Consider the following 12968-nt stretch of genomic DNA (forward strand, 5'->3'; position numbering starts at 1 on the left):
ATGGGCATCATGGGAAATGTAGTTCCAAAACATCTAGGGTGCCAAGTTTTGCCATCAATGGCCTAGGTGAACACTGAGGCGGGTTCGAAATAATGCAAGTTCAGCTGAACTCACGCGATTTCAAACCAGCATTTTCAGTCTGACTTCAGGGGCGATTTCCCAGACATCTGTGCGGGTTCCTGCACAGATGTCTAATGTAATCGCCCCCCGAAGTCGCCAAAAGTAGTGCAGAAACTACTTTTGGGAAATGGTGCGACGCGGACTTTGTGGCAATAGGCTCCAATTTGACATGTGATTTAACATGTCAGATCACATGTCAAATCCACCCAATATGAATGTGGGCTTAACAGAGAAGTGCAGCCAAAGTTTGTTTGGCTGTACTTCTCCTATGGATCACAGGAGTGCAGTTCCTTCTGCACTCCTGTGACCAGTTTTCAGCAGATTGCCAGCTGAAGCCCGCTGTGGACTGACGTCACAGAGCCATTCCAGGCTAAGGCAAGATAACTACAATATAGTCATGATCTGCCTATAACCCTGGACTGGCCAGCACCTGGCTCAGCCTCTCCAGTGAGCGTAGGGTGGGTGGGGGGGTTGTGGATCAGAGCAGAGATCTGATGACTCACAGTCACCAGCTCTTGGAGCTCTGAGAACTGAGCGACCAGCGGTGTTTGATCCCTTGGATCTCAGTGTTAGAGCCGGAGGGGGACAGAAGTAGTATCTATCTAGGCAAGTATGATTCTTGGAAAAAAACTATTTGTCTGTTTGTTCATATCCTGGATTTATGTCTATCTCTAACTTCCGTTTGTGCCTTGCAATAATTAATTGTATTGTCTAGATTGTGTTTATACTTTTTTGTCTGTGCTTACCCTGAGCTTGGATCTGTTATCTTTTCTACTGGTGATTAGCCTGCTGCCATTTGCTCTGACCCTCTGTCTGAGGACATGCACCACTCCAGCTTTTGTCCTTTGCCATTTTAGCCATTGTCCCAGGCTTCACAGTAGATCTACCAAACTCCGTGATGGCAACCACATGTCATGCTTCTGTGACTCACTAAAGCCATTTTATATGTCCTGCTCAACTAAAAGGCATACATAGACTTGATAGGCAGTGCAATAGTCAACTCATGGAATGCAAATGGTACACTGAAAACACTGATGCTAAATGCAAGGCAGCACAAGAATTTCCACAACATCCATTGCACTGCCCACTGCTTACTGGATTCACAACACTGCTTCTTCTGCTGAGACCCTCAGACTGTGAGCTGCAGTGACTGGGAGGGGGGCATGTGAGGTACAAATTAAAGAGGATTCTGTGCACAGACTGTTACAGGCATAACGAATCGCTGATTACAGGATCTGATGTCAGGATTTTAGCACAATTGCTAAAAGTACTTTAATATGCAGTATCTAAGTGTAAGAGCCCTTATCTATGTGTAAGGTAAAATTACCATTACATATTAAGAAATATTTGCAAATGACAGAATGCACTTTTCATGCTCATGCATGTGAGTTAGTAATTGCTTGTGATTGTTTATACTGCCTGATTATCACAAGAGATGCTTGAACCAGCTGCAGCATTTCCAAATAACAGGCTAAGCTATATGTGGTTTCCTTGAAGTTCAACGCAGCCATAAACTATTTTCAGTTTTCAATAGAATTGGGAGAATTTAGAAACCCTATCAGGTTTTTATTGCTGTCTATATATACTTATCAGTGAAATTTCCCTGTATTTCATGTAACCAGAAATAGTGAAAAACATACGGTAACATTTGCATTACCTTTTACCTGCTCTTCTAGTGGCCACCAAGACAAGGAGAGTGGGAAAAATCTCACCAGCAAGGACACAGACAGCAAAAATTAGAGTGTCCCTAACCCTTCTCTGCTCTATCCAAATCTAAAAAAAATCTAGAATTTTATAAATTGGAGCTTAACTCTAAGTCCTTTCAAAGCATGGAATAAAATGTAGAGGATTAATTTGACACACCAAAACATGCTTGTGTAAAATCTATAAAAATATACACAGTTAACTGGTCAAATCTTGCTCTTAAAACTTTAAAGGATCAAGACAGTTGCAAACCAGGGAAATTCCTATTTACACCCAGGTTTCCACCAAACAGACTCATTATGAAAATGAGGAAATAGAAAATTGAACTTGATACATTTTTGTTACAAAAGTATAAAAATCTTGCACCTTGATGTTTCAAAAATACCCCTTCGTACAACTTTGGCCAGCACAAGCAGTTGAGTTTTGCCTACGTTCCCTGCAATTGTCCAAATACTTTAAGTAATGACCACTGTTTTCTCAAATAGAAGTCACGTGATCTGCATTTTCCTGAATTTCAATGCACTCAATCTCTTCTCTCTCTTTCCGTTTGGCTCTTCTCTTTTTCTTGTGGCGTTTTTTAGAAGGAGGGAAGAAGGTTAAGAAAACAGGCAAAATGACGAAGCAGTGCAATATCGTGCAACTACCAGTCAGCAGCAAGCATTTGAACAGTGTGGAGGTCAAGTTTGAAGGCACAAACAGAAGGGGTACCAGCCCAACAAGAAACGATATGACATTCTGGATAATAGCTGTGCCATGCTCCTTGAGTGAATCTTGTATGCATAGAGTTCTTGTGTGCTCAGTGGCTAAGACAAATGTATAAAGCAGAGGGGAACAGTGATCTATGGCAAAGTTCAAAGCGTACATAAGGCACAGGATGGATACGCAATCCATATCAACATTCCATAATGTCATTAAACCCAATACCCCCAATTCAATAGAAGTTACAGTAATTATCAGCCAAAGGTTTCCCAAAGGATGAATGACCAGGAAGAAAGTTAAAATTAACACCAGCAAGATGCTAAAACCAGAAATAACGACTGGCATTGTCACTGCCAAGCCATAGTGATCCATAAAAACAAAAGTGGGGTTGAAGACAATAAACTTTATGCTTTGTATCAACGAGAGTGGCCTCAGCTTTTCAAGGAGCTCAACCACTTCCCGTTGTGTGTTTTCACTAGTCCTAGCTACCAGATACATCCGGGATGCAATGATATTCAATTCATCTCCTGACCTAGAAATAATTATGTCATTTCTGAAGTGTTGAAATTCTGGTTTCCTCAAGAAAACATTCTGGAGAACGTTAATAAAATCAGTTTTGTTTGATGCCGAAATATTGCCAACCTTTAAAAACAGGTAGAACTGCTCCATCCAGGACTCCGTATTAAATCCATGAGTTATGGTTTTCAAGTCTTCTTGAACAGTTGCATTCCAGTATTCCAGAGGTTCATAGATATAGAATCCAATCACAGGGCTATAGTTGCTAAAGTACTTTTGTTGTATAAAAGCATAAGAAACACTGGGAGAGTCACTTGCTAGAAGATCTATAATGTTTGATCCACCACTAATTTGGAGGCAGCCCATGAATGAGAATGATGCATAGATGAGGTATAATATGACCACAAAGGGTTTAACATATGTATTTGTGATCCAGTCATTATAATGTTCTCTTAGAAAATGATGAATGAAATGATTCTCATAAGGGTCTGGCTCATGGTGGGATGAATGCTGATGCCCATCGCTCATCATTGTTTGAAACCATATTGGTTGTCTGTCCAAATACTCCTCGGAAGGAATTTTACAACAAAAGATACTGTGATATCGATTTTGTTCCAGCTGGCCAGCAAAGACTAGGCACGAGCCATAGAAGGAGAAAACATAGAAATAGTTTAGTACGATAGTAATGCACATGTTCTGGCAAAATACCTTTACTGCCTCAATGTTTGTAAAAGGGCTAGCGCCCATTCCAAAAGTAATGATGTACAGAGAACTGGTCATTGTATACGACACCATTACATCAGAGTAGGCATCTGCTATCCTGTCTTTAAAAGGCAAACTTTCTCTAGTTCTCCTCCATCCAGAAAGAAGCTCAAAAACCCCTTTTGTTCCATGACCTGCAAGACAAAACAAAAGAAACAGTTTCATAATCTAGGACATATTTCACTTCACCTAAACAAAGCAGTGCTTTTCAAGTTAAAATTTGGTTAGTTCATCCAAACAGGATATAATAGTTTTCAGTCAATGTAGACTGCATCCACCCACCAGTTTCTTACATATCTCTGGATTTGAACAAAAATACCTGGATCTCCTAAACTGTGCATCATTGGGTGAGGGCAGGTCTACTTCCTTTCTGTTTTCTATGTTTTTTACATAATATAGAATGCAGTATGATATACATATATGTATATTGGGTCTAGGATATCATCAAGGATTTTTCAGTCAGACCCGATAGGGCCACCTATTGTCCTCAATGGGGAGGCGGATGTCAGCCTGGCATCCAATTAGTCAAAATCCGATGAAAACAGACGTTCGCTATCTGTCTAGTGGGTTGGATCGGATGACAATCAGATGGAAACTGACATGCAGTCCATTTCCATGTGACTGCCTCATAGAGGAGAGCTGGTCCCGTCCTTGTCCACTCTGCATAACGGAGTGGATAAGACCTGTCACCTGCTGCTTAGCGGGAATCAGTGGAGAGATCCCCCACTGAGCAGGCGGATTCCGCTCAGGAAGGATCTGCCTCATGTGAAAGGGGCTGGCCATACACGCACAGAACGTTGACAGAAACTGGTAGTTTTCGGAAAGATTGTTCGACATTTGTGCCATTAGTGAACTCAACATTACCGACGATTTCGACCATAGGCCCGGCTAATGTTGATGGATCTAAAGCGAAAACTTTTACAGTTTCAACTAAAGTGTATACATGTATGTTATAATCGAAATGAAAATTATATTCTGTCTTAAATGTTTTTATTGTTATTGAGCGATCACTACTAACATAGAAACGATCATATAAACGAGTTTATTCTATCAGTTAGTGGACAATTCGCTTTCAAACTACAAATAATCGTTCAGTCTGCAAATGACCAAAATTCTGTATGGGCAGCATAAAAGTTTGGTTGAAGGGAATCCCCAGCTGCATTGTTTACAAACAGTAGGAAGTGGCGGGAGATGTCATTTATTGGCAATTACTGTAAATGTCAGTTTTGCTGTAGTAGGTTGCATATATCGTACAGATGCACTACTTTACAGACACTTTCCAGGCATCCCTGAGCATGTTAATTAAAGTAATTTTATATTTTTAATGTACCACTTTAAGCATTAATAAAAACTCTCAAATTTGAATTTTGAACAGTTTTCTTTTTGCTTGGGTACATATTCCCCAGGGCAGTGCCCAGCCCTTAGAAAATGTCCATTACTGTTTCTTACATTCGTCTCTCATTGACTTCACTGAGGTTCAGATTCAGACTCGAACTTCAGTAATGTTTTCTGAACCTGCCCCAAACCAAAATCAGGTATGTTTGGCTCATCCCTGCTTTCCATTGGTCTCATAATGTCCAGCTATGATGTATGCCATCTACAATTTTTACATGCCTTGGCGGAAAGCCCACCTCTCTCACTTTTCATTGCCAACTATGCCCATTAGAATTTAGGCTACTGATATGTTGGATAGTTTGGTTATTTGGGATCTAGCTGGGAAAATGTGTGTGTGTGGGGGGGGGGGGGGGTGAATCTCCCCTTTTTACACTTAGGAATATAATGATAGGAATTTCAGGCTGACAAATGCTGGCCCAGAATCCTAATACTGAAAACAAATGAATCATTACAGGGAGCCTAATGTTTTCAGGCAGACACTTGACCAGAGACTTGCAGCAAGACAGGAGAAATAAACTGCAGTGACTGTGAACCATTACTATGCAGGAAACAGCTGAAAACTATAATGAGCAATTATGGCTGTTTCCATGTTTATAATTACAAATATTAACACTCCCTGATACAAACATTCATTGATAATAATATTTATGCTAGAAGGATTGTATTAAAAAAAAAAAAATATATATATATATATATATATATATATATATATATATATATTTGTAAAAATGAATTTGTAGAATGACTACAGCTCCTCTTAAGAGCTCCCCAAAATTCTGACATGGATGATAAGGATAGCAATCCACTAAGATATTTTTATATCACCTATTATAATCCATAAATGTTAAATAAGAAACTATTCTATAGAAAGAGTTCTAGGCAAAACTAAACTTGAATTTGCTTGACACAAGCAGGCAAGCTACCGATCATGCCTGGACTTCTACATGCACCCTCGGTCGAAGGGGAATCAAGTCAAACACCATAAATAATTGATGAATGCGAGATACTGTAATTAGATCTGCTGCTCGCGGAATCTATGCAAACTTCAGAAGATTTTAATCTCTGAGAGCTGACAACATGTCAATCATTTGCAGAACTTTGCCGGAGGAATCAATCAATCAGGTTGATAGCGACCTGAATAAACCCTGATAAACTTTGTCTAGCTGTACACAAAGAAACATTTTTACAGCCAAAAAAATATTACAACTATAGTGTGTTCAATAAAAAGTGCACATTAATTTTAATTAGGTCAATTATGTAAACAGTTTGCATTCACTAAATTATTACATTTTTTCTTGCAAACCTGTCCACTCAGGCTTCTCTGGTTGTAACAGACAAGCAATAATTAACAACTGTGTGCAATGAAAGTCTTTTTGTTAGCCATAATTAGGTAGTACAGGGCAGGGCTGAACATATCCCAGTTGCTATGGTGACTGAAAAAGGTACCTTAGTGGCTCCAACAGCACTCACTAGAACACTGGGCTGGAGAAGGGGCTAATGCAGCTGGCTTTGGGTCTCCGCATGCTGAGAACAAGATCTAACTGTTGATCAGGCAGCAGGACTCAACAAAATGGTTGGTGTTTTAGCCCACAGTCAGATTATTTTAGGTCACAGGAGAGCACAATTAAGTGCACTCCTGTAAACCCAGAAGAGAAGCAAGATTATCTTTTAAAATATATTAAAAAATCAGGACCTTTTTTTACCATGTTGGACAGAATAAGACAGCAGTTCCCAACCTTTTTGGCACCAGGGACCAGTTTCATGGCAGCCACTTTCCACAAGGACCGGGGGGGTTTATGGTGGATGAATTGGGGGATGAGATATTCACGGAGTCTGTCCTCAGCCTCCCTATACACCACAACCCCCCTTTTCAGCACAGCCCCCCCCCCCCTTTATATCAGTGTCCTCAGTTCTCCTTTATACCACAGCCCGCCTTTACAGTACAGTGTACCATTTACAGAGCAGTCCCCTTTACATCACAGTGCCCCTTTACATTAATATAATGGGGGGTGCTCTGTAAAGGGGGCACTGCAATATAAAGGTGGCACTGTGATGTAAAGGGGACTGCACTGTAATGTAAAGAGGACTGCACTGTAAAGGGGGCACTGTGATGTAAGGGGGACTGTACTGTAATGATTACAGTGTCCCCATTATAGTGCCCCCTTTACAGAGCAATCCCCTTTATTTTACAGTGCCTGCCCCTTTGCAGTGCAGTCCCCTTTACATCAAAGTTTCCCTTTACATTAATGTAGTAGGGACCGCTCTGTGAAGGGGCACTGTGATGTAAAGGGGGCTCTGCTCTGTAAAGGAGGGGCTGTGATATAAAGGGGACTGCACTGTAATGATTGCAGTGCCCCTTTACAGTGCAGTCCCCTTCATATTACAGTGCCCCCTTTACATTTCTCCTGCAGTCTGGCCCCCCTTTCCTCTCTCCCTACTCTAATCTTAGCCTTCCCTGCTAAGTTCTAACTGGAGGCCAGGCTGCATAAAGACTCTGCAATTTACTGCCCTGCTTCCTGTGTTCCCTGCCTGAGATGTGCTACCTGCGTAGACCACTGTATAAGATGGGACTAGGTCACACAAGACCTTCCTGTTTCCCAACCTGCAATGTGCTACTTGCAAGGGCTCTCATGGAGGCCAGGCCACACAAGAACCCTGCTATCTGTTTCCCTTTTAATACCTTCATGCTGTGTTTCAGTCCTATGATGTGCTACCTGTTTAGACCCTGAGTTAAAGTCAATGTGCTGCAGTCTTTCCCCCCCCCCCCATTTCCTCTCTCCCCATTCCAATCTATGCCTCTCCTTCTTAGGACTCCTACTTTTAGCAGGGCAGAGGCTGTGCTTAGCCCATGTGTCCTCTGCTGGCCCCCTCTGCTGACGATGTCATCATATTAGCAGGGAAGGGGGTGGGAGAAGCTTTACATTGTGATCTGCAGCTTACCCCCTGCTCTGCTGATAGGATGACATTGTCAATTTGGCAGAGGAGCCAGGAGAGGACACACAGGGATGACTGCATAGCAGCTGGTGAGTGGCGATCGCGTTCTGTGACAACCTTGTGTTGACTGCAGTCGTCGCTTCCCCCCCCCCCTTCCCCTGCTGTGTGGCCCAGTTAGTTGGGGACCCCTAAGTGAGGAAAGGTTTGAAACATTGCCAGGTGGCTTAGATACAACAGGAAGTGGGAGAAAATCCAATCAAATTTAGTAAAATCCTCCAACATATGTTGGAGGGAATGTGGCAAAACGGGAACCTTACATCATATTTTGTGGGGGTGTGCATCACTCACGAGCTTTTGGCATGCTATTTTCCGGTGTATTTCCTCCTGCACAGGAGTACATTCACCCCCAAATCCAGAATTGGCTATAATGAATATCAACATCGATCTTTACCATCCTAACCATAGACAAATGGTAACCCACATATTGTTAGCAGCCAAGACCCTGATTCTCCGTAATTGGAGATCTACTACTACTCCTAATCTGTCTGGAGTGATTGCGCTCGTGAATCATAACTATCTCTTAGAGAAATCCCTAGAAATTAACTCCCTGTCATATAAAAAATTCCAAAAGTCCTGGGAATGTTGGCCTTATCTGAATCAAGCACTAAGGCTCTCTTGAAAAATTTGTACCTTTCTAATGACCCGGGTGGTGGGGGGACGGCTCCCTCAACCGGACCTGGCAACATTGTTCCTTAGGGTTCTGGGTCCGGGGTGGAGGGGCTTCTCGCCCCCATACTACATCCAAGCACGGTTGCATACTTTATCTTTATTATGCTATGTTATACCACCTTCCTACCATATGATATATGATATACCGTTGTATAACATGTGATGCTTTGAATATTGTATGATATTCCTGATAACTCTGATTGTCTGCTTTTGCACCATTCATCTGTTGCTCTCACTATATGAGTGTGTACATGCATTGGAACCTGTTGAATATTTCAATCTTTTGTTTTATCTGTTTTGTCTATATTTTCTTATGAAAAACTCAATAAAAATTTATTGAATGAAAAAAAAAAATGAGTAAAATCCCCTCTTAGTTGCTATCAGAAAAGAGTTCGTATGGGAAGATTCCCTTTCATTTCTTTTAAAAACGTTGGGCTTTTTGACACTTTTAGTCCTAGAAACAATGGTCACCAAGACAGCGAGAGTGAGTCACCTCAGTGGGGATGCAGACATCAATAAAGACTTCATGGGAGTTCTAACCCTTCTCCACTCTTCTCCAAAAATTGTTTGTGTGGCTATTAAGGGAAGAGGGTTCAAGATAGCTGCAGATAACGTTTTAAATATCTGTTTATACAGGAAATACTACTATATACCATAACTAATAGATTCAGATACAGACTCTCATAAACTTAAAAGGTACTACTTCTACCAAAAAGCATATATCAAAAAAAGAAAATAAATAAAAAGCGATAGATGTTTAAGCACTCTGTATGAAGTTTAGCAAAAGATTTTGCTTTGGAAAAGATATATCGATGATGTGTTGGTCACTGGAGGAAGCAATGAATCGGTATGCATCGTTTTTTTTTTTTTATTTAAACTTAATCTAAATGTTTAATCTATATTTACTTAATCCATAAATTGAATCAATGGAAATGGCATAGTAGGATTTAAAAATAAAAAGGAAGGTACTGGTTCTGTATTCTCTAAAAGGGGTGGTACTGAGAGGTGGGGAGGAGGTGAAACCAAGGAACGGTGCTCGGAGGTGAGTAGGGGGCAGATACAAGGGGTGACTCAGAAGGGGAAAGTTCCTGTAACTCTTCTCTGAGAAAAAAAAGCCCTGCCTACACATATGGATGCTGTGGGGATAGGGGCATATGTTTGGCTGCTATTATTTATATGGGGCTCTTGTTATTTGTGTGTGTGTAAATTTAAGCTTCAGCTACAGAGCTCTGTAAACTATAGGCTGATGCGCACATGCAATCTCATAAATCAGGTGGCTAAAAAAATATTATTATTATGCAATAGTGAATATTTACCTAACAAATCAAAACACATATTTTCCCTTTTTTTATTTTTTTAGTCCTGAAACAATAAAGAAACAAAATATGTACAAAATCACTGCACATTCCCTTTAAAATAGCTAAAAACATTGCTGCTGCCCGTCCAGTTTACAGTGCCCATTAAAAGTTGCACTTCTCTACTGGGAAAAAAAGAACAAAAGGCTCTGATTAAAAAGATAACATCTTTACATTACTTAGATGCTTCCTCTGTGAAATGAATAATTTATTGAAGTTTGTTAATAAGCGGCTTACTTAATTAAAAATGTCCTAGTATAGATAGCCTCAGAATCTGAGACAGACACTCATCCTGCATAAAATGTATCATGCGCGCACAGAGTCTCCAACATTTACAGCAATGTAAGGCATTTCACAGTATTGCAGATATCTATACGGCCCTTACACTTACCCACCATATCCAAAACTAAAGAATGTCTGGAATAAGGTTTTCTAGTACAATGGTGTGATATGTAAATCATACCATTTATACAATGTACCACTCTCCCCAATTTTCTGATCTTCTGCTGGAGTCCTATAATAAAATATAGATGTGCGGCTCGTTTCTTTCCGAATAAATATTTTGACACATTTTTCATTATTCGGAGATTCGGATATATCCGAATACCCGAATTGCAGTATAAACAAAGTTTACCGAATGCTCCGAATAACAAAAGGAAATTCGAATTGAAAATTGTTATCGACTTTTACATCGAATTCCAGTCGAATTTGAACTGTAAACATATTTCTGAAATCAAAGGCTGTGTGTGTTATCAGAGTACCAAAGATGATTTAGTGCCGGTTCACATATATGCGATGGGGGAACCCTGCAAATTCACTGCGGGTTCTCGCATCGCATTCAAATCGCAGGCAGTTCACACTTCGGTATGCAAATTGAAGGGGTGTCAATTCAAATTTAACGACACCCCCAGATCAGTTTGCATATCGCAATGCGAACTGTCAGTTCGGACATGAATCGGATCGCATAGGTGTAACCACCATACGATCCGATTCTGCTTTGGACCCAAAAAAGGGTACTGTGCGCGTTGTGTCTGAATTCGATGCAAATGAATTTGCATCGCACAGACATTGCATGTGATTTTCAGAGCAGTGCACTCCGAATCACATTCGATGTCTGTCTTCACAGTGGTGTGAACTGGGGCTTAAAGAGTCATTGTAATCATTTGATAAAGATTTTACTGTTTTTTGATCACTTTGCCACATTGGAAAAAAAAAGAAAAGAAAAATCTAAAGTTTTCGATTCGACTGATTCAAAAAGGATCGATTCGAACGTAGAGAATCGAAAAATCACTGACTTCGAAGAAAATTTGAAAAAGACATAAAACGAACTCTGAATACGAATTCCAAATACAAATCCCGAATACAAATTGAACGAATCAACCGAATTTAACAAAACGAAATAACTAGATTAATGAAAATCTAAATGAAACAAAGCAAAATTATTATTTTTTTATGCACATGTCAAATGGAAAACCTGATACTTTGGTGTATATGGCACACATGCATATCCCACCATACAGCACTTGAAAAACAAACAGCCAATCACACAGCCTAAATACTGCCATCAGAAGGTGTTTTGGATGGTTGATATTTTCGTAGCACCCTTCTAAGTAGGTGCTAGTGAGAGAGTATAGTTTTTGGCTCTGTCTGCCTATCAGAAGAGGAGCAGCAGGCAAATCTATATTGCTTTCTACCTACCAGAGAGCAGAATCTGTGAATTAGGTCTGCTCAGACTGCTCAGTGTGTGATTCATTGGGTCTAGATAGTGTTTCACACTGGTCAAATAGGGAGGCATGTTGGACAATGGGAGTAAAACTGACCAATGGGTGCACAGGCTTTGATAAAGTCCCGGTGAATGGCAGAGACTGGCTGTGTCGGTGCATTGTGGGATACGGTATAAAAGCCAGGAGCACATGTGCTGCAGGGTCTTCGGCTGGTAAGCAGAGTCCCGAAGGGAGGGTGGCGGCTGCCTCCTCCTCTGTAGTGGTGGCACACGGTCGCAGGCGATCAGCCTGGGAATCAAAGGAACAGAACTGAATCCGGAGGTCCAGGAGAACTGACTAGAGGGGGAGAGACACTGAAGACCCTTGAAAAACAGTATCGTGAGTACAGGGGATCGTGTCAAGGGGCCTGACTTGAGGGGGGCCACCCCAGAGTAGGATAGTCAGAGGACGGTTGTCAGTGTGTCAAGTGGAAGGGGATACTAGGAGAGTATCCTGAAGATAATTAGTTCATCAAGTTTTCTGGATAGAGACTTAACCCAAATTCACCTAGTGGCAGGGTGAATCAGCAGCCTGGCTGCATCATCAGACAGGGGTCCTCATAGCTTGTAAATAGTTAATCTGGAGTATCCCACTATTCCCTTCTCCCATCCCTATTTAAAATAAAACACCAAAACCAACTAAAAACCCCTGGACTGATCATTGACTGAGCCAAGAAGTAAAGTGTTTAAATTGTGACTGTTAGTGTTGCCAGGGGGACCCAAAGTGTGTTATTCAGCCGTCCTCAAGGGGGCAGTGCTAAATTTTTTATAGTATTTCAGTGGGCTCCAGTAGTGGTACAGGATTGCAGTGAAGGTAAGGCACATTATGATACCCATTATACAGTGGCAGTGCTCATTTGCATTCTTTATATATCACGCAGATTAACTTCCCATTATTTTGTCCAGCTTCCAGTTAATGAGGCTAAAAAATATCCACTAAACCTATTTCATCTGTTACATATAGTTTGAAATCAACTTTAATTTTAGTAACT

The 12968-nt window shown here is 40.9% G+C and overlaps 1 protein-coding gene across 1 annotated transcript in view; it reads right to left on the reverse strand.

The window, feature by feature from the left end:
• Positions 1–1349: 1349 nt before the first annotated feature.
• Positions 1350–12968, reverse strand: part of PTCHD4 (patched domain containing 4) — a 261171-nt gene continuing 249552 nt past the window's right edge. Inside the window, exon 3 of the mRNA XM_082252504.1 lies at positions 1350–3935. Within this exon, the coding sequence (XP_082108630.1) occupies positions 2302–3935 (1634 nt within the window). The 3' untranslated portion in view covers positions 1350–2301. The remainder of the gene's footprint in view (positions 3936–12968) is intronic.

This window comes from Pelophylax lessonae (genome assembly GCF_965119305.1).
Source record: "Pelophylax lessonae genome assembly, chromosome: 3".
NCBI lineage: Eukaryota > Metazoa > Chordata > Amphibia > Anura > Ranidae > Pelophylax > Pelophylax lessonae.